This window comes from Dasypus novemcinctus, chromosome 23 (assembly GCF_030445035.2).
Source record: "Dasypus novemcinctus isolate mDasNov1 chromosome 23, mDasNov1.1.hap2, whole genome shotgun sequence".
Lineage (NCBI taxonomy): Eukaryota > Metazoa > Chordata > Mammalia > Cingulata > Dasypodidae > Dasypus > Dasypus novemcinctus.
Genome location: NC_080695.1, coordinates 29,413,920 through 29,434,030, shown reverse-complemented (window position 1 = coordinate 29,434,030; position 20,111 = coordinate 29,413,920). Strand labels below are relative to the sequence as shown.

The window sequence follows — 20,111 nt, the reverse complement described above, 5'->3', positions numbered from 1 at the left end:
ATGTAATGAAACTGGAAGTCAATAATAGATATGAAAGAGGTAAATTCTCAAATATGTGGAGGCTAAACAATACACTTCTAAATAATTAGTGGGTCAGAGAAGAAATTGCTGTGAAATCAGAAAATACAATGAAACAAATGAAAACGAGAACTCAACTTACCAAAACTTATGGGATACAGCAAAGACAGTCTTGAGAGGAAAATTCATGGTCCTAAATGCCTATATTAAAAAAGAAAGAACTAAAACCAAAGATTTAAGGGAAGCGGACTTGGCCCAAGGGATAGGGCGTCCACCTACCATATGGGAGGTCTGTGGTTCAAACCCTGGGCCTCTTTGACCTGTATGGAGCTGGCCCATGTGCAGTGCTGATGCGCGCAAGGAGTGCCGTGCCACGCAGGGGTGTCCCCTGCATAGGAAAGCCCCATGCTCAAGGAATGCGCCTCGTAAGGAGAGCTGCCCAGGGCAAAAGAAAGTGCAGCCTGCCCAAGAAGGGTGCCACATACACGGAGAGCACACACACGGAGAGCTGACACAACAAGATGACTTAACAAAAAGAAACACAGATTCCCGGTGCCGCTGATAAGGATAGAAGTGGTCACAGAAGAACACACAGCGAATGTACACAGAGAGCAGACAACTGGGGAGGGGGAAAAGGGGAGAGAAATAAATAAAAAATAAATCTTTAAAAATAAAATAAAATAAAAATAAAACCAAAGATTTAACTAAACAATGAAAGAAACTAGAAAAAGAACAGCAAACCCAGTCCCCGAGCAAGCAGAAGGAAAGAAATAGTAAAGATTAGAGAAAAATAAAAAGAACTTTGTACTTATATTTTATAAAAATGGTCTTATATATGTAATATCCCCCATATTCAAGTTTTACAGGAGGTTTTTACTAGCTTATACAGTCCCATTTTATAATTTTTAGCTTTCCTTTTAGTAATATATATGACCTTAAAGTTTCCCTTTCAACCACTGTCTTACCCATTCAATAACACTGTTAGTTACAAATACCATGATATGCTTTAACCTTATCTATTAATTTCCAAAGATTTACAAACAACTCTTTTTTTACCAGTTCTGCACAGAATAACCCTCAACTTTCCATTCTCAACATGCTTCTATTTTCTGGTGACCTATGATAAGTTTTTTGTTTGTTATTATTATTGGAATACCAAAGTGCTCTGGGAATGATTGTGATAATGAATGCACAAATATGTGATTACAGTGAATACCATTTTTTATGCTCTTTGAATAAATTTGTGCTTTAAAAATATGTAACAAAATTGATCTGTTAAAAAAATTTAAAGTATTACTGAAAAAAAAATAAATGAAATTGAGAACAACAAAAAAAAAGAGAAAATCAACAAAACCAAAAGCTGGTTCTTTGAGAAGATCAATATAATTGACAACCACCTAACTAAACTAACAAAGAAAAAAGAGAGAAGATGCAAATAAATACTATCAGAAATGAAAGGGAGGAAGTTACGACTGACCCTACAGAAATAAAAAGGATCATAAGAGGATATTATGAGAAACTGGATGCCAGCAACCTAGATAAAATGGACAAATTCTTAGAAATGTACAACCTATACTGACACTACAAGAACTTAAGAAACCAATCACATTGAAAGAAATTGAATCCATCATCAAAAATCTCCCAACAAAGAAAAGTACAGGAACAGATGGCTTCACAGGTGAATTCTACCAAGCATTTTAAGAAGAATTAACACAAATTCTGTTTAAACTCTTCCGAAAAATTTAAGAGGAGGGGAAATTACCCAACACATTCTATGAAACCAACATCACCCTAAGACCAAAGCCGATAAAGACACTATAAGAAAACAAAATTACAGATGAATCTCTCTAATGAAGGTAGATGCAAAAATTCTCAACAAAATGCTTGTGAATCCAATCCAAGGGCATATCAAAAGACTTATACACCATGAGCAAGTGGGATTTATTCCTGTATGAAAGGTTGGTTCAACATAAGAAAATATATCAATGTAATACACCACATTAACAAATTGAAGGGAAAAAAAACACCTGATCATCTCTTAATCAATGCAGAAATGGCATTTGACAAAATCCAGCATCCTTTCTTGAAAAAAAAAATGCCTCCAAAGATAGGAACAGAAGAAAATTCCTCAATATGATAAAAGGCATAGATGAAAAACCCATAGCCAATATTGTACTCAATAGGGAAAGGTTGAAAGTTTTCCCTCTAAGATCAGGAACAGGACAAGGATGCCCACTGTCACCATTGTTATTCAACATGTACTAGAAGTTCTAACTAGAGGAATTAGACAAGAAAAAAAAAATTAAAGGATCCAAATAGAAAAAGAGGAAGTAAAACTCTCACTATTTGCAGATGACATGATCCTATATTTAGAAAATTCTGAAATGTCTGAAACAAAACTACTTGAGCTAACAAATGAGTAGAGCAAAGTGGGAGGATACAAAGTCAACATGCAAAAATAAGTAATGTTTTTGTATAACAGTACTGAATGATCCAAGGAGGAAATCGGGGTGGGGTGGGGGGGACATTCCATTTAAAATAGTAACAAAATGACTTAACTACCTAGGAATCTAGTTAACCAAAGAAGTACAGGGCCTATATGCAGAAAACTACAAAACAATGCTAAAAGAAATCAATGAAGACATAAACAAATGGAGAGACATAGATTGGAAGGCTAAATATCATGAAGATGTCAATCCTACACAAACTGATTTATAGATTCAATGCAATACCAATCAATCAAAATTGCAATAGCCTACTTGACAGAAACAGAAAAGGCAATTACTAAATTTACTTCAAAGGGAAAGTGCACCCAAATAGCCAAAAGCATTCTAAAAAGCAAGAGTGGCATAGGAGGAATCTCGCTGCCTGACCTTGAAACATACTACAAAGCAACAGTGGTCAAAACAACATGCTACTGGGAAGCGGATTTGGCTCAATGGATAGAGCGTCCACCTACCACATGGGAGGTCCAGGGTTCAAACCCAGGGCCTCTTGACCCATGTGATGAGCTGGCCCACCCGCAGTGCTGACATGCGCGAAGAGAGCCATACCACGTAGGGGTGTCCCCCATGTACAGGAGCCCCACACACAAGGAGCATGCCCCATAAGGAGAGCTGCCCAGCGTGAAAAAAGTGAAGCCTGCCCAGGAGTGACGCCGCACACACGGAGAGCTGACGCAGCAAGATGATGCAACCAAAAGAGACATAGATTCCTGGTGCCGCTGTTAAGAATATAAGTGGACACAGAAGAACACATAGCGAATGGACACAGAGAGCAGACAACTGGGAGGGGGAGGGTGGGAAGGGGAGAGAAATAAATAAAAATTTTAAAAACCCCACAAAACAACAACATTCTACTGTCATAAAGATAGACACATTGATCAATGGAAGAGGCATATACCCTCACATCTATGGTCAACTGGTCTTTGTAAACTTACCAAATCCATGTTAAGAGGACAAAACAGTCTCTTCAACAGATAGTGCTGGAAGAACTGGATATTTATAGTCAAAAGAATGAAAGAGGACCCCTATCTCACTCCTTATACAAAAATCAACTAAAAAGTGATCAAAGTCCTAAACATAAAAGCCAGGACCATAAAACTACTAGAAGAAAATGTAGGGAAACATCTTCAAAACCTTGTGGTAGGTGATGGTTTTTTGAACCTTATACCCAAACCACATCCAACAAAAGAAAAAATAGATAAATGTAATCTCCCCAAAATTAAATACTTTGGCACCTCAAAGGACTTTGTCAAAAGGGTGAAAAGGCAACTGACTTAATGGGAGAAAATATTTGGAAATCACATATCCAATAAGCATTTCATATACATGATATATAAAGAGAACTTAAAACTCAACAATAAAAAGACAAATGACCTGATTAAAAACTGGACAAAAGACTTGAATAGAAATTTGTCCAAAGAAGAAATACAAATGGCAATAAAACACATGAAGAAATGCTCAACATCACTAATGATTGGGAAATGCAAATCAAAACTACAATGATATACTACTTCACACCCATCAGAATGGCCACTATTAAAAAGACAGAACTACAAGTGTTGGAGAGGATATGGAGAGAAGGAACACTTATTCACTGTAGGTGGGAGTGCAGAATGGTACAGCCACTCTGGAAGACTGTAGCAGTTTTTAAGAAGTTGAATATAGATTTGCCACATGACCTTGAAATTCCACTACTGGGTATATACCCAGAAGAACTGGGAGCAGTGACACAAATTGATATCTGCACACCAATGTTCATAGTGGTGTTATCCATGATTGCCAAAAGTAGGAGACAACCCAGGTGTCCATCAACTGATGAATGAATAAACAACTATGGTGTATTCACACATTGGAGTATTATGCAGCGGTAAGAAGAAATGAAGTTGTAAAGCATATGACAACATGCATGAACCTGGAGGACATAATGCTGAGTGATGCAAGCCAGACACAAAAGGACAAATACCCCATGATTGCATTACTGTGAACTAAATATATTGTGTAACATATTGCATGATTACGTTTATATAAATTGTAAAAATAAATCAATTTATTAAAAAAATACTTGCAATGAGGAGTCAAAAATTAAATTAAGAAAATTCCATTTATATTATCATCAAAATGAATGAAACAGGGATAAAATTCAACAAAAGGCCTTCAAGTCTTGCATACCAAAACCTAACAAACATTGCTGAAAGAAATTAAAGAAGATTTAAATGAACAGAAAGATATCCCTTTTCATGGACCAGAAAACTCAATATTGTTAAGATGGAAATACTTCCCAAATTGATCTGCAGTGTCAATGCAATCCCTATCAAAATCCCAGCAGACTTTTTGCAGAAATTGACAAGGTGCTTCTGTAATCCATATGGAAATGCAAAGGGCTCAAACAACTTTAAAAAAAAACCAAAGTGGGAGGACTGCCATTTCCCAATTTCAAAAGCTACTAAAACCTACAGTAATCAGGACAGTGTGGTACTGCATGAAGATAGAAATAAGATCAATAGAATAGAATTGAGAGTCCAGAAATAAACCCTTATATTTATGCTCTATTGATTTTTTTAAATGTATCTGTTCATTAGTTTTCTTCCCTGCCCACAAGTATGTAAGAAGACAGGAAAAGAACTGTTTGATTTACTGCTATGTCCCCAAAGCCCTGGCACAATGTCGAAGTAGAAGTAGCAGTAATAATAACAGTGGTAGAAGTGATCAATTGAGTTTTAGTGAGGGTGCCAATTCCACTCAATGAGGAAAGAATAGTCTTTTAAAAAAATGTTACTGGGACAGTTGGATATTCACATGCAAAGAATGATGCTGGACCCCTACTTCATACTATAAAAATTAACTTAAAATGGATCAAAGATCTAAATATAATAACTTAAAATGGATCAAAGATCTAAATATAAGAGCTAAAACTGTAAAACTCTTAGGAGAAAACATAGGCTCAAATCTTTGTGACCTTGGATTTGGTAACAGATTCTTAGATCTGACACCAAAAACAAAAATAACAAGAAAAATAGATAAATTGGACTTTATCAAAATTTAAAAGTTTTGTGCATCAAAGGATATTATCAAGATAGTAAAGGGGAAGCAGATGTGGCTCAAGCAATTGAGCTCCTGCCTACCACATGGAAGGTCCCGGGTTCAGTTCGCAGTGCCTCCTGGAGAAGACAAGCTAGACAGCGAGCAGATGCAATGGGCTGCTGTGGTTAGCTGACTCAATGAGATGACACAGTGAAATGAAACAACTAAGAGACACAGAGAGGAAACACAGTAAGAGACACTACAACACAGAGAGCGGAGGTGGTTGAAGCAATTAGGCACCTCCCTCCCACATGGGAGGCCCCAGGTTTAGTTCCCAGTGCCTTCTAAAAAGAAGACAAGCAGATAGCAAGTGCAAACAAGGTGGGGAGAAATGAATTAAAATAAATAAATCTCTAAAAAAAGATGAGATTACATATATTATAAAGTTATAATGAGAACCAACAGAAGGACTAATAAAATTGTAATAATAGGGAGCATATGTGGCTAAAGCAGTTGAGCGCCCACCTCACACATGGGAGGTTCTGAGTTTGGTTCCCAGTGCCTCCTAAAGAAAAAAAACAAAAAAGAGCAGACAATAGCAAACAGATGAGGGAGCCACCTCAGGGGGGAGGAAAAATTGTAACTCATAAAAATAAAGGACAGAAAACAGTATGAGTGGTGAAATTCTTGGTCTTTTATTTACATCAAGGAGTCAATACTGTTTAAAGTTATAAACCATCATCTTTGCAGGTCAAGTGGTGGCCACCAGAAAAATTAAAACAGTTCAACTTAAAAGCAGTCAGCTCAGGGAGATGGGAGAGAATAGGGATTTTTACTTCTTCATTTTATATCCTGGTAACCAAATCAATTAAAAAAAAAAACCAGAAAGGAGGGGATATATAAACTGTGCCAGAGAAGTTATGGATGCACTTTTTTTGTGTTCTATTTTACCCTTAATTATTGTATGCAGAAACCACTGAATTACTGTCTCAGATGGGTCACAGATAAACAGTTCTTTTACATCATTTTTACACGCTCTAATAGATTCCAGTCAACTGAAAAGCAATGCATACCTGAAATAAAGGAAGCTTGAATAATCTGGGGTGAATTAGACTTGTACAGGAATCTGTCAAGAGGTTATTCTCAAATCCTCATGTTTAGATTTTCTTCAGTACTTTGCATTTTAGTTTCGCCATGCCAAGCTATTTAGGGCCTCTGAAAGCAGGTCTTAAATGTTACTGAACAAGTGGCAAAATGATCTCTTACTCAAGGAAGTCATTGGAACAAAGTGCAGAGGTGCTGAGACATTTATGCAATTTTACTTAACCTATTGTCTTGTAGGCTTGGTGATAGGTAGATATGGATCCATATCATAAAATCACAATGGAATTTTTTTTAAGATTCAAAATGTAATTATTTTTTATACTGCTTTGTTTGTTATAATATCTCATTTTAAAATGCTTTCATTCTTCATTGACCTTGACACACTAAAACTCATGCCCACTGAGGCAAATCAATGATTCCATCAATTCCATTTTACCTCTTGCCTTCCTTGACCCTCTGGAGTGAGTGCTCCAGCCCTGGGCCCACTCATCCATCACATTTTATTGTAATTCGTTGTTACTTGTCTGTCTTCCTTCTAGACTATATTGTACCATGAACAATGTACAGTCTAGAAGGCTGTGCAGAGGCACGGGTGACTAGGTTTGCAGGTATGTTTAAGTACATATTGAGGTGGGGTGTGGATCAGTGGTTGAGTGCCTGCTTCCCATGTACAAGGTCCGGGGTTCAATCTCTGATACCTCCTAAAAAAAGTATATATGGAGGGATGGGGGTAATCAGTGGATGGGTAGAGGTAGGAGGAAAGAGGGATGGGTGGGTAGTAGGAAGCATGACTGGGTAGGTACAGTAAGTAGGTAGTGGGCAAGATGATGAATGGAAGGAGAGTGGATGGGATGGGTGGTCGGGCAGATGGGTGGATAGAAGAGGGGTGGGTGAGTTGATGGAAGGCTGGGAGAGTGGGTTGATGGAGGTGCGTGAGTCAAGGCATTGGTGAACTCTGGAGCATCCAGGGCCTTGGAAAGTCCCTAAGGTACCTTGAGCTGTTGAGTGGAGATCTGAAGAGGTGATTAAGCTGGAAAATGGGGTGGAAGACGGAACCGCTGCAGTCTTCTCCTTAACTGTCATCCTTTAGCAGATGCCTTACTTACTATTCATAGCCTCCCTGGCCATTGCTTTCACAACCCAGAAGGGAGATGTAATCAGAGGAGAAAGGAAGGTGGTGTGGGTGCAGTGCCCTCTGGCGGCTATGAGGAGGGTGACTGTGGGCAGTCTGCGCATTGTCCTTAGGTATTTTTTTCATTGTTTATTCCTCTCCAATTCTGCCACCCCCACTAGGATATAAACTCCATGAGTCTGTTTTTGCGTTGTTGCATTTCCAGCCTCTACAATAGTGCTTGGTAGGGGTTCAATCAATATTTATTGAATGACAACGGACTCAGGTTCCAAACCCTGCCCCCACTTTACTGATGGGGGAGGACCCTGGGCAGCTTTCTGACCTTTAGAGGCTGTTCCCTGCTGGGTAAAATGCAGGTGCCACGAGCACTAACCGAGGGCCGGGGGGGACACACACTACACCCCATACTGACAGCAGCACATCATTTTCACTCAGCAAACCAACTTGAGGGACACACTTGCCGTCGTGGCACGGGCTTGCCACTGGGCCTGGCAGCCTGGGGAGTGATCCCGGCCCAGTCCCAGGCCGGCCAGGCAAGGAGGAAGTGTAGCCAGATGGACGGGGGTCCCGGGTGAGGTGGGAGGATTCTCCTTCCGCCTTCCGCCTCCGTGGGCACCAGCAGTCTCCGTCGCCTTCGAGCCTCTGCGGAGGCGGTGTGTCGGCCTGCTTTCCCTTCTCCCCAGCCCCACGGCCACCTCCCCTTAATCCCCTGCCACAACCCACGTCAGGGTGCTGGGGATGGCTGCCTCTGCCTCCTTACTGGTCTCCCCGTGGCCACCGAAGCCCCTTCAAAGGCATCTGCCTGCAGTGCTCCAAATGTCAATTGCAAATACGCTTCTCTCCCTCGCCAGCTTTGTTCTGATTGCTCCTGGGATGGAGCTCAATCCTGGAATCCACCATACTGAGGCCTGGACCCAGCCCACCGCCCATCACCCCGCCCCTCCTAGTCCCGGTGTCATACCAAACAGTCCAAGGCATGTCCCCCAGCCTTTGCCCTGCAGTCTCTTCTGCCTGGAAGTCCATTCTCCTGCCAGGAGGCCAGGTTTGCTCTTGCCTGCCCAGGACCAAGTTCCTCTGTCCCTGGTATGGAAGCCCCTTCCTGGAAGTCCCTGTAGGGCTGACCCTTGCCTGGGTCCAAATGTGTCGAGTCTAGAGCCTAGTAGAATTTTGTTCTTTCTTTTCCTTCCTTCCTTCTCTTTTGGTTCCTTCCTTCCTCTCTCCTTCCCTCCCTGCCTCCCTCACTTCTTCCGTTGACTTTTTATTTTTAAATATTTTCAAACTACAGGACAGCTACAAAACTAATGCAAACCCCATATAGAGAACTCCAGCCAACCTCGACCTCCCCCAGGTACCCAGATCCACCACTTTAAACATTTCTGCCATTTGCCATATCATTCTATCAGTCAGTCAGTCCATCTGACAATCTATCCACCTGACTGTCTACTTATCAATCTATTTCCTGAACACTTGAATGTGGGTTGTATACATCCGGCTCTTTGAACATGTAACACTGCTGTGTACATTTCCAAAGGACAAGGACAGTCATTCAATGTTTCTTTTTTCATTGGAACACCTGTGGGTACAATACGACTTCACCACAGCACCTCCCCACCATTTGTCTTAGTCCAACTTTACCTCTATATTTTACCTGCCTGGTCCCTTGAGGCATTTGAGTTGACAACTCCTGGTACTTACTCCTTTGTGCCCCAGTCCCTCCTGGATGCCAGGTGTTTTGCCTTCCCAGTTCCCAGCTGGCCCTTGGGTCCTCCCTTCCCTGCAGGTTTGGCAACTCCCAGCTCAGGAATGAGGAGTGGGCACAGGGAAGGCAGCTTGTGGCTGAGCATGTCCCTGTCCCCTTGGACAGAAGCCGGAAGCACCCAGGGCTGGAGTGGGGATTTGGGAGCCCTGGGGGGCAGGCACCTCTGCGCTGTGTCCTGTGGCTCCTTCTACTAAACTGCATCTCTGCTAAACTCATCCCACTCTGCTCACAGCCTGGCCCCGGCAGGTGCTCTGTGCTTGTGTGCTGCGGGCGGCCCGGAGGTCTTGGTCCCTCTGGGGCTTTCAGCTCAGACAGGAGCACACTGTTTTCTTTATCTGCCCCTTTTCCAGGCCCCTGTCTGGTCTCTGGGGTTGAAGAGGGGGCTAAGGGATGGGGGCACCTCCTTCAGGGAAACCTGGGGCACCCAGAGGGCCCCTGGGGAAGGAGCCTTCCTGCTTAGGAGCTGTTTTCCTCTCCTCCAAGGGTAGAGAAGAGACCAGATTCTGGGAGGAGAGTGGCACACCCTCTGGGCTGGAGGAGTCACCTGGGCCCACCTATCCCCTCAGAGTTTCTCACACTCCCATTCCTCTTGGAGTCACCTTTCAAGGGTTAGAAAGAGGGAGCCCTGGGCTTGAGGCAGGGTGGGGCTGCCACAGAAGGAGGCAGGGCCGCAGGTGTGTGTGTGTCTTAGTGATGTTCGGGAGCTGGGCTCAGACTCTCCTCTGGGCTGCAGTTGACTGACCCTGAGTCTTGACTCATTGAGGAAGGGGCTTTGATGCTTGAACATGGACCCTGCCCTTCCCACTCCTTTGGTTGCCCTTTGCTCTGAGCCCAGATCAGTCACTCACAGACCTTCAGCCTGGAATGAGGGTGTCCTCCGTCCCGGGGGGAGCATATGGCAGAGTGTGTGTTGGGGACCCTAAACGTGAGGTGGGGAGGGCGTCTCATCTCCACCAAAGAGCCAATAACGGGGCCAGAATCAAGAGGCAAATACTCAATAACCTGTACCACACGGGCACCAGCCACGTGGAATGTTCCAGCTGATACCAACTATAGCATTGACGGAAAACACACAATGTCCCACTCAAAGGACAACTGCCAAGTAAACTCTCTCGCAGGCGCTCTAATTCGTCACGAGGGTTCGGTTCCGGCGCCGCCGTCTTCCGCCTCAGGACCGCGGGGCGCGGGGCTCGAGAGCCTCCCCTCAGGGAGCAGCGGGAGGGGGAAGCCGAGCGCGGGCGCGGCCCGGGGCAGCCTCCCCGGCGAGAGGACGTCGACGCGGGGCCGCAGACGCGGGGGAGGCTTCCACACCACGCGCGGGGACCGGGCCTTCAGCGCCGCGGCCGCGGGGTGCGGCTCCTGCGGGGCGGCCGAGCGGCGGCGAGAGCCCCCCGCGGCCCTCCCGGGAGGCGGAGCCCCCTCCCCTCGCGGCTGACGTTGTCCCCCAGGACGAGGTCCGCCCGGCGCGGGCGCCCCCAGCGCCTCGGGCAGCTGCCGCGCTCGGCCGCCCCCTGCAGGGCGGAGGCCGCCGCGGGGCGCCCCGCACCCCCGCTCGGGGGAGCGCGAGGAGGAGGCTGAAATCAACACATTGCTGGGTCAAAAACGGGCAGGAAGCAGCAATCTTTGGTATTTCACCTGAGTGCATTTCAACTCCAAATGTTAAGATGGAAAGGGGCCAGGAGATTTTTACAGGTGGGGAGCCTGAGGTGCAGAGTTAGAGCTGCCCGAGGTCATAAGCAGGGCTTCTTTACCAGGGGTTAAGATTTCAGGGGTCCATGAGCTTGAACTGAAAATTCAAAAAAACATGATTCTTGTGGGGACGTGTTGGTGCGGGTGTGGCATATTTCTTAAATAATACTATAGTGTGGACTTGGTATGGTCTTTATTTTGATGTAGCGTGTTCTGAGTGCAGGGGTGACTGCCTGCAAAATGTTGGTAAGAAGAGATGGTTTTATGACACCGTTGGAAAATTCAAATTTCTCCGTGTTTGCCGAAAATGACCATTTGAACTGAGTTGTTGAACCGTGTTAGGTTATTAAGTATAGAAATTAAGGCAGTTGAAAATTTTAATTTTGAATAATCCTAAAATTTCATTTAAAGACATGCCCATGTTGAGTGTCATAAAACTCTCGGCAGCTACGTTCTGAGAAGGGGTCCGTGGTTTTCACTTGACTGGCAGAGGGGTCCGTGGAACAGAAAAGGTGAAGAGCCCCTGTCATGAACCACGAACACCGGGGGCCCGTGGCTTGTCCTTTGCGCCTGGACATCATACCCAGCAACAGAAGAACGATCGTAGAGAAGCCAGTGCAACCCCTTGTTTTACAGACGCAGCAAGTGACCCCGGCCGTCCCTCTTCACCCCTTGGTGGCTGAGGGTCCCTAGGACGGGCAGGGCTGGGAGGGGGCTGCGTGCTGGAGCAGGGCCAGCGGGGGCTCAGCCGGACACGCACCTTTTCCACACTCCCTGCCGCCGCGACGTGGTTGTCCTTCACCATCGCCAGCCCTCCCAGGTCGTAGCGGTGGCAGGCAGCGCCCCCGACCAGGAGCCCCTGTTTCTCCGCCAGCCGGAAGCCTGGCCTGGTCTTCCTGGTGCCTGCCACGCGCCCGGGCCAGCCGACCCCCTTGGTGGCCTGCACGGCGGCGGCGGCGGCGCTGGCCACTCCACTGCAGCCGGCCAGTGTGTTCAGGGCCACCCGTTCCCCCAGCAGCAGGAGGTGGGCAGGGCCCCGGACCTCGGCCACCTTGACCACGGGCACCAGCTTCGATCCCTCGGGGAGGAGCCAGGACACCTGGCAGCTGAGCTGGGAGAAGATGGCATCGAAGAAAGGCCGCCCAGCCAGGACCCCGGGGGACTAGCCCACAGGGCCGCCCGTGTGGGGGCAGCCCCAGTGACCAAGGCCACGTGGTTGAGGCCTGGGCAGTCCTCCTGGAGCCAGGCATCTGCCAGGGCCGTCAGGGTGCCAGGGGGCAGCAGGAGGGCCAGGCCTGGGAGGGAGAAGGACAGAAGAGCTGTTAGATTTACGCTGCCCCTCTTGTCACTACGGGTGAGAGGGGAAACATTTTACAATCTCTTAAATTGGGCACTGACCTTTCTGAGTGAAAAATCCTGGGGATCCCGGGGGGTGGGGGGGGATTGGGGACGGCGCAGAGGGTGGGGCCTTATGGGCTGGACAAGGTGACCAGATCAAACAAATGAAAATAGAGGATGCCTGGTTGAATTTACATTCCTGATAAATAACAACTAGTTTTTTAGTATAAATATATCCTAGACAATATTCAGGGCATACTTAGACAAAAAAATTATCCATTGTGTATCTGAAATTCAAATGTAACTGAACTGTCTTGTATCTTATCTGGTAAACCTCATCAACACCTATTTGCCAAGTGGAAGGGAAGTATTTCGATCTTTTAACAGTCCACTCAGTCGTCCCCTGCAGACACCTGAATGCCACGTTATGTCCTTTCCAGTCTGCTTGTGTACGAGCAGTTATTTAGGAGCCGAAGCCCCCACTAGAAGGTGAGCTGGGGGTTGGGGGCAAGCAGAGTCGATGTCTTCTTCATGCTAGTCGTTTCCATAGCACCAAGATTCTTAGAGCTGGAAGTTCAGCTTTTTACAGAAATGGAGATTGAGGACCAGAGAGGGAAGACAAATGTGCTAAAGTCCCACAACAAACTGGCAGAGCCAGCCAGACCTTGCGATCTTGACTGTCCCTTCACCTTTGATCTTGATCTTGGAGATTTGTCCCATTCTAGAGGACCAGCAGGAAAACTGGGTCTGAGCGACTGCTCTGTCAGGGATGGACACAGTGACTGCCCAGCGCAGCCTCAAATGGGCCCCTCCTTACATTTGGATGAAATGAAGGCGAAGGCAGGGCTCGGACACGATTCAACATCGCCACCTGTCGACCAGGAGAAGGACTGCAGCCTTGTGGGCACCCGCCACAGCTGGCCTTGACTTAGCTTCCAGGGAGGGAGAGATGAGTAGATAGTCTGTGAAGGTTTCCCCCACCCCATCCCACTTTTGCTCCAAGTTGAAGGTAAGGCCAAACATTCTGGAATGCTCTATTCTCAGAAGCAGGGCCTCTCTTGTCTTGCCCTTCTTCACAGAAGCCAAGCACCCATCTTCACCCACTCATCCATTCCCTTCTCCTGAGCCACAGTCCCAGGGTTTACACCCAGCCCCCCAAATTCTTGCCCACAACTGCCCTAAGGGGCTTCCATTCGTCCATTCAGGGCAGCTCTGCCTAGGCTTGGAGCTGGGCACAAAGACAAAGGGTCAAGGGCGTGGACTGTCTCCATCACGATCACCATCTAGCTAGGGGCAAAGCCTGTGAATAAGTTTTTTTTTTTTTTTAAGATTTATTTATTTATTTCTCTCCCCTTCTCCCACCTCCCCCAGTTGTCTGTTCTCTGTGTCTATTTGCTGCGTGTTTTTCTTTGTCCGCCTCTGTTGTCAACAGCACAGGAATCTGTATTTCTTTTTGTTGCGTCATCTTGTGGTGTCAGCTCTCCGTGTGGGCGGCGCCATTCCTGGGCAGGCTGCACTTTTTTGCGCTGGGCGGCTCTCCTTATGGGGTGCACTCCTTGCACGTGCGGCTCCCCTACGCAGGGACACCCCTGCATGGCAGGGCATTCCTTGCGTGCATCAGCACTGCACATGGGCCAGCTCCACACGGGTCAGGAAGGCCCAGGGTTTGAACCTTGGACCTCCATGTGGTAGACGGACGCCCTATCCACTGGGCCAAGTCCACTTCCCTGTGAATAAGTTTTGATCAGAAGCCCCTCCATCCATTCAAACTGGAGGTGGTGGTATTTTTTTATTAAGCAAATTTGAATCCTTCAACTGGTGAGTGGATAAATGAACTATGGAGCATCTGCAGACTGGAATTCTGCGTGGCAATGAAAAACAACTACAGGGAAGCGGATTTGGCTCAACGGATGGATCCTCTACCTACCACATGGGCGGTTCAAGTTTCAAACCCAGGGCCTCCTGACCCATGTGTGAGCTGGCCCACTCGCAGTGCTGATGCGTGCAAGGAGTGCCGTGCCACAAGGGGTGTCCCCCGCGTAGGGGAGCCCCACATGCAAGGAGTGAGTCCCGTAAGGAGAGCCGCCCACCGTGAAAAAGTACAGCCTGCCCAGGAATGGAGCCGCACACATGGACAGCTGACGCAGCAAGATGACGCAACAAAAAGAGACACAGGTTCCTGGTGCTGCTGACAAGAATGCAAGTGGACACAGAAGAACATACAGTGAATGGACACAGAGCAGACAATGGGGGTGTGGGGAAGGAGAGAGAAATAAATAAAAAATAAATCTTAAAAAAAAGAGAGAAAATAACAAAAGAAAAAAATAAAAATTAAAAAATTAAAAGTTAAAAAAATTTAAAAAAAAGAAACTACACGTATACAACTGGGATGTATCTCAAACTCATTATGCCAAGGAAAAGAAGCCAAACTCAGAAAGCTATCTGCTGTATGAACCCATTTTGGTGACAACCTAGAAGAGGCAAAGCTAGAATGACAGAAGGCAGATCAGTGGTTTCGTGAGGATGAGGGCCAGATTGCCTATCAAGGGGCAGCACCAGGGAGTTTTGGGTGTGATAGCACAGTTCTGTATCTTGACTGTGGTGCGACTATGTGACTGATGTGCTTGTCAAGACTCAGCAAACAAAAAATTTTAAAAAAACAGGAAGGAAGAAAAGGTGAATTTTCCCTTCTCTAGTTATATCCCACATACAAGGTCCTCAGTTCAATCTCTGGCCCCAGTACCTCAAATACACTCCACTTACACAATATTAGCTCCAGCTCTGAACTTCTTTCCACTTTTCCTTGCTTATTTTGACAAATCCTTCTTGAGCCCCTGTTCTGGCCGGGTGCAAACTGCTGGGCCATGATGGGGACCAAGGCTCCTCCTCTTACCAGTCAGGCCTTAGCCTACGCTGTTCCAGGGTGGCACCTGGATGGCCCTTCCCTTCTCCCAAGACTCCCTCTTCACCTTTCCCTCCTCCTTCAACTCTCCTCTGAAATATCACTTCCCCAGGGGCCTTCCCAGATCCCCTAAATTAGGTCATACTCTCTATTAGCTCCATGTCCCTCTGCACCCCCCATGTAGCAGTTTGATATAATCGATGAATTCCAAAAATAGATATTGGATCATGCTTGTAATCCGATCTGTACCTGGGCATGATTGAGTTATGATTAGGATGTTGAGTCCCACCCCTGGGGACTCACACATAAAAGGCATGATGAAGAACAGAGTTGAGGGTTTGTGATGTTGGAGTTCTGATGTTGGAGTTTGATGGGGAAGACTTAATCTGGAGCCCCGGGAAGTCCTCATGCAGAGAAAAAAGAAGCCAGCCCCAGTAAGAGAGGAACCTTGAACCCAGAGAAAAGCAAGCGCAGGAACATAGGAACCCAGGAAGCCTGAACCCTCACAGACGTCAGCAGCCATCTTGCTCCAGATCGACTTTGGTGAGGGAAGTAACTTATGCTTTATGGCCTGGTATCTGTAAGCTCCTACCCCAAATAAATACCCTTCATGAAAACCAACCAATTTCTGGTATTTTGCATCAGCACCCCTTTGACTAACTAATACACCCTGCCACCCCCCATCATACATTATGTTTCCCCTCTGAGGGCAAAGATTGTATCTTTCCATTGAGGTTTGGTGGGTTTTTTTTAACTTTTTATTTTTAAATATGTTCAAACTACAGGACATTTATAAAAATATAACAAACCTCAAGCAGAGAACTCCAAAACATCCCTAAACAACCCCCCCCCCCAGATATCCAGATCCAAGTTTAACTTTTGCCGCATTTGCTATATCATCTAGCTAGCCATCCAACTATCATCTGTCTATTCATCCATCCACCCATCTTCTGAACACTTGAATGTTGTTTGTATACACCCTGCTCCTTGAACACTTAATGCTGCCATGTACATTTCTTAAGACCGTGGATACTCACTTATGTCACCACCTTAAGTTCAGTTATCAAGTTCAAGCCATTTAAAATTGCTATAAAGCTAACATTTTACAATTTTCTTATGTCCCAATAATGTCCCTTTGAGCCTTTTTTCCTCCCTTGCTAGATCCCATCCAGGATCATGTATTGCATTTAACAGTCATTGTCTTTTTAGTTGTTCTTTCCTTCTTTCTTTTTTGTGTGTGTAATTGTGGGAACATATCTACGATACAAATTTTCTCATCTCAACCCCTTCTAAAGATACCATTCAGTAGGCTTGATCATATTCACAATATTGTGATACCCCCACCACGTTCTTTTACCAAAATTCTCTCATCTCCCCAAACAGAAACCCTATGTCCATTAAGCATTAACTCCCCATTCCCCTCCCCCTTGACAAGTTTTACTCTAATTTCTGTCTCTGTGAGCTTGCATATGTTCCAATATTTTCTTTGCAGTTACAATGGGGCTTAAATTTAACATCCTAAATCTATAACAATCTCATTTGTTTTGATACCAGCTTAACTTTGATAGTATACTCAAACTATGTTCTTATGCCCCTCTGTCTCCCCACCTCTCTGTAGTTCTTCTTACAAATTACATGTCTATACATGATGAGTCCCAAACCATTGATGTCTCATTGCCTTTATGCATTTACCTTTTAAATCCCATAGAAAGTAAAATGTAGAGGTACAAACCAAAAGTACCATAGTACTGGCATTTCTATTTACCCATGTCATTTTCCTCACCAGAAATCTTTATTCCTTCATACAACTTCTATTTATTATCTTGCGTCCTTTCCTTTCATCCTGCAGAACTCTCATTAAAATTTATTGCAGGGTCAATTTACTGATGATGAACTCCCTCAGCTTTTCTTTATTTGGGAGTGTCTTAATCACTCCTTTATTTTTGTAAGACAGCTTTGCCAGATATAAAATTCTTGGGTGGCAGTTTTTTGCTTTCAGCATTTTAAATATGTCAACCCCTGCCTTCTTGCCTCCCTCATTTCTGATGAGAAATAGGCACTTAATCCTATCGAGGCTTCCTTGTAAGTAACACATTGGTTCTCTCTTGTGGCTTTCAGAATTCTCTATCTTTAACACTTTATGGTTTGATTATAATATCTGTGTCATGGTTCTATTTGGGTTTATCCTGTCTGGCATTTGTTAACCATCTTGGTGTCTTATTCATGTCTTTGGTAACTTTCAGCCATTATTTCTTTGATTATTCTTTCTGTTCCTTTCTCTTTCTTCTCCTTCTGGGACTTGAGCAATGCACACATTGATACATTTGTTGGTATCCCACAGGGTCCTCAGGGTCTATTCACTTTTCTTCATTCTGTCTTCCTTCTGCTCCTCAGACTGGATAATTTCAATTGTCTTATCTTTAAGTTCACTGATTCTTTCTTCTTTTTTTGTTTTAAGATATATTTACTTATTTATTTTCCCCCTTCCCCTCCTCCTACCCTGCTGTTTTTGCTGTCTGTGTTCTTTTCTCTTCTCATTTTCTCTCATCTAGGATTCACTGCGATTGGCTCCTGGAGATCTCTGATGTGGAGAGAGGTTCCCAGTCAATTGTACCACCTCAGTTCCTGATTTCTGTTGCGCTTCATCTTGACTCTCCCTTTGTCTCTCTTTTGATGCATCGCCACCTTGCTGCATGGGCACTGGCTGACCACACAGGGACTCACGCAGCCACTGGCTCACCATGCAGGCACTTGAGCTCACCATGCAGGCACTCGTGCTTACCTCATGGGCACTCGTGTGGGCACTGGCTCACCGTGTAGGCATGCTTTCTCTTCTTTTTCACCAGGAGGACCCAGGGATTGAACCCAGGTCCTTCCATATGGTATGGCGGAAGCTCTATCACTTGAGCTACATCTGCTACCCTGATTCTTTCTTCTGCCTACTCCAATCTGCTCCTGAATACCTCTAGAAATTTTTTATGTATGTTACTGTGGTCTTCAGCTCTGTTTGGTGCCTTTTCATCATTTCCATCTCTCTATTGATATTCTCTTTGTGTACCTCAATCACTGTCCTGATTTCCTTTAGTTCTTTGTCCATGTTTTCCTTTACCTTTTGAGCATATTTAGAACATTCTTTTTCTTTTCTTTTCTTTTCTTTTTTTTAAGTCTTTGCCTGGTATGTCCCAGACCTGGTCTTTCGCACTGATGATTTCTAATGCTTTAATCTTCTCCTTTGCCTGGGCTATTGCTTCCTGTTTCTTTATATGCTTTGAAACCTTTTGTTGAAACCTGGACGTTTTGATATTTTAAGAAGTTATTGTTAAAATTTAGACTCTGTGATGTCTGTTCCTTAAGCTTGTGTCCTATGATAGCGCTTTCTTTGAATGGCAGGAACTAACCAAAAAAATAAAAATTAAAAAATAAAGAAGGAGAGGAAGGAAAAGAATGAAAATAAAACACCTTTCCTAGTCTTTGCAGATTGACCTGTGCCAGTGCTCTCCTTTGGGGATTATGCAACTTTAGAGAATAGCTCCAGGCTGACGCACAGGGCCTCCCTGATCCCTTTTTTGTATAGGCATCTTGTCTTGGGCCTGAGCATGTGGCCCTAAGAATTCTCCTTTTTACATGGATAAGAATGTCCCCTCTTCCCTAGGAAAAGGTTTCCTCACAGCTTGAGCACTGTACTCTATGCCCCACAGTCAGCCAGCCCTTGCCCAAGGCAGTACCACTTGACTGCTTTCCCCCAGCCTTAAGTAGCAGAGATCCATGAGCTGCCTTCTACATGACAGTGAATCCTTCAGGGCACCACCAGATTGGGCCAGACATGCATGCCCCTAAGGGGTTATGCTGCTCCCTCTCAAAGTGGAACCAGGAGCCCACACTCTGGGTGCAACTCATTCTGCACTAAGCCATTGCCAGGGACCCTGACATCCTACCACTTTTAAGTGGCATTTTCTTGATTTGGCACTTGCCCTGTTACTGCAGTCCTTTAACTGTTTTCTGGAGCCCCGAGGAAGACATTTCTGACAGTTCTTGCTGGTGGTGCAAAGCTGCTGTGTCCTTTGAGTTTTCTGCTGTATCCCAAGTGCCTAGCACACTGAGCCTATGAATTTGGGTTTTTATAGATCAAAAATGGCCAAATATAGGCCATTTCATGTTTTAGCTTCATTGTAAGTATTAAGTGGTACTTATTCAATCAGAATTAAAACCCAGCCTCTGGGGCTATTCCACCTGGGTCCCAATCTTGACTCTGCAGCTTCTAAGTGATCTTGATATAGTGAGTTGACCCCATAGGAGCTGTAGTTTCCTCATCTGTAATGGGCATAATTGTTGGAAACTGAGGCATAGTGGTCTTGCAAAGATAGACGTGCTGTTTCCGTGGCTATGCTTTTAACATAGGAATGCAGCAATTACACCTTTCCCGTCAACAGGATGGAGCTGTCGGGGCAGGGAGAAATATGAGCAAACACACTTTGTAGTTTGAAAGGAATACTGAATCTTTGTACTCTGAGATAAGTTCTTTAATTTACGAGTATTGTTAATGTGTAGTTACACTGCTTGTTATCTCGATAGTTTGAGTGTATAGAATGCCACATGTAGAAAATAAAGTTGTCTGAGGAGTCATTACTCACAGACCCCCTGATC

At 45.0% G+C, this 20,111-nt stretch overlaps 1 protein-coding gene and 1 pseudogene across 1 annotated transcript; one reads left to right on the top strand and one right to left on the bottom strand.

Annotated features, from left to right (window-relative positions):
• Window positions 1-20,111, top strand: part of LOC131275520 (eukaryotic translation initiation factor 4E-like) — a 108,903-nt pseudogene that overhangs the window by 33,967 nt on the left and 54,825 nt on the right.
• QPRT (quinolinate phosphoribosyltransferase) lies at window positions 10,670-13,285 on the bottom strand. Its single transcript, XM_058286194.1, is given in 4 exon segments — window positions 10,670-10,897; window positions 11,988-12,391; window positions 12,394-12,575; window positions 13,230-13,285. Coding segments are annotated over 4 exon segments (870 nt in total).